Source organism: Glycine max, chromosome 12 (assembly GCF_000004515.6).
Source record: "Glycine max cultivar Williams 82 chromosome 12, Glycine_max_v4.0, whole genome shotgun sequence".
Taxonomy (NCBI): Eukaryota; Viridiplantae; Streptophyta; class Magnoliopsida; order Fabales; family Fabaceae; genus Glycine; species Glycine max.
The window spans coordinates 23605604-23607837 of record NC_038248.2 but is presented as its reverse complement, the minus strand read 5'-3'; the positions used below and the strand labels follow the sequence as shown (position 1 = coordinate 23607837).

At 45.7% G+C, this 2234-nt stretch overlaps 1 protein-coding gene across 1 annotated transcript; it reads right to left on the bottom strand.

The window, feature by feature from the left end:
- Positions 1–326: 326 nt before the first annotated feature.
- On the bottom strand, positions 327–1883 carry LOC102668296 (protein MAIN-LIKE 1-like). The gene is made up of 3 exons (XM_006593150.1): positions 1491–1883; positions 804–1366; positions 327–645 (listed from the first exon to the last, which is right to left on the bottom strand). Exons 1-3 carry the CDS (start codon positions 1881–1883, stop codon positions 327–329), a joined length of 1275 nt encoding a protein of 424 aa, XP_006593213.1.
- Between the last annotated feature and the right edge of the window lie 351 nt (positions 1884–2234).

Sequence of the window (2234 nt, the reverse complement as noted above, 5' to 3'; positions counted from 1 at the left end):
TGCTACAGTAAGAAAAACACAGTGATTACAAAATATTAAATAAAAAACAAATTACAAACCACTTAACCAAATTAAAATACTACTGAATGTTTGGGGAGATCATCTACGACTGGAACCTCTGGCATGTGTGGCTCAACGCATGCATCCATATCTGGGGCAGCTGGTTGTCTCGGCTCATCGCCTTCCTGGGTCGGCATGACGAATAGGTGAGAGATTTGGAAAAACTAGTCCATGTAGTCCGCTGATACCTGCCCGGGGACAACACAAATCTCACCCGCGGGTGCTAAATGGTCCCCAAAATGCATCCACCTCTCATCTATCTCGTCCTATGACAAAGAAGCAGTAACCAGCAGCGGAGGGATGGTCTGGATGTACCCGAACTGCCGTACCACCCTCTCTGGTCGGACATAGACCACAACATGACCCCATCTGAGCTGCCCTTGGTAGCATGAAATAAGCTCGAAGCCCCTAACTGCTCGATTCTCACTATAGGGAAACCAGGAAACGTTCGTGATCGTCAGAGCATCTAAACGTGCCCTGTATGGCGCTCCCTTGATCCTCTTCATGTGCGCCTTCGTTGTAAGCCACCTCGAGGCACATGGAGTAGTCTCAGCATACGCATAATCAGTGATGCACTGATGAACACTGCGAAAGTGAGCATAACATAAAAAAACCTTTAAAATTCATTTTCCAACTTAAACCTGTTTACAAAATTTAAAATTTACCAGTAAGAGCGTCAAGTACCCACCCATCTGTCGTGTGGGGGTCTGCAAAGCTTCATTTAGCTGGTCATACATGTGAACCAGCATGACAACTCCCCAGGCATAGCCCCAGACTGACCTAGGTCTCGAAACGCTTCCAGATGCACCACATGAACATGGGTTGCACTCTTATTAGCAAAAAGAGTACAACCCACCAGGTGGAGGAGGTAAGCACGCGCCGCTGCAATCCAATGCCGGGCCTGGCATCTACTCTCATACACCTCGCGGAGCCATGATAGTCGCACGTAAGCCCCATGAGTACGTACGGTCTCCGCTTGAGCCTCCTCGCCGGATACCTCTAGAAGCTCCGTCAACAATAAGACTACCTCGTCCACGCACAGAGGCTCAAACCTGTGTAATGCCCCTGTGATAGGAAGATAGAGGAGACACGCCACATCGTCCAGTGTGATCGTCAACTCCCCCACTGGAAGGTGGAAGGTGCTGGTCTCCCTATGCCACCTCTCCGCAAATGCGGATATCAATCCAGGATCGTCGGTGACCACAGAACATCCGATCCATGGACTTAATCTGGTGCCGGCAACAAGGCCTTCAATCTCAGGGGCTGGACTCCCAAATTTATCAACTTTCCTACCATGGGAGACCAGCTTCAACTCAGGTCATTCCTGAGTTGAATAACACATCATAAAAGTTAATTAGACATTCATTATCACAAATAACACAACAAAAAATAAATAATTATCAACTACCAACACGTCTAGATTAAAATACCTTGCCACACCAGATACTATATGCCACATGGTAAGCAAATGATGTCAGCAATGATGTGTCATGTGGCCCACCAGGGAATCCCTTGCCATGCTCAGCAAGTGATCCCTCGGCACCATCAACAGCCACATCCGTAGCATCTACGTCCGCAGTCAGAATGTCCTCATCCACATGAGGAACATCCTCTGTCACATCAGGAATATCCTCAGTCACTTGAGGAGGAACATCCTCAGTCACCTGAGGAACTTCCTCAGCAACATCAACCTGAACCCGTTGCCTATGGGTAGAAGCGATAGGCCTACGATGTCGGGGAACATCAATATCATCCTCATCCCGACCCATGCCTCTGCCTGTACCACTACCTAAGGCACGAGGTCCACCTCTTATTCTAACCATGATTTGAAAATCATGAAGAACAATATAGTTTTTTTGGTCAAATTAACTATTCATGTAATTGGTAAATAAGGTTTCTCACTACTCATTTGGATGAAAATTTTCTACCTAATGCAACATAAATAGGTATGTCATGCAATTTTGTGTATGTTGGTTTCAGGAGAAATTCTTCTTAATTTTGGTCTAAAGTATTCCTTTGTATGTTTCAGGGAAGTAGCACTTGACTATTTGAAATTATCACACAAAATGGTTAGAGGCATTGTCAAAATCTTGATAAGTAAGCTTTGGGTGTCACCAGATGACTCAAAAATTAATTCTGGGTGTGTAGTTAACATGAACTACTACCCACCATTT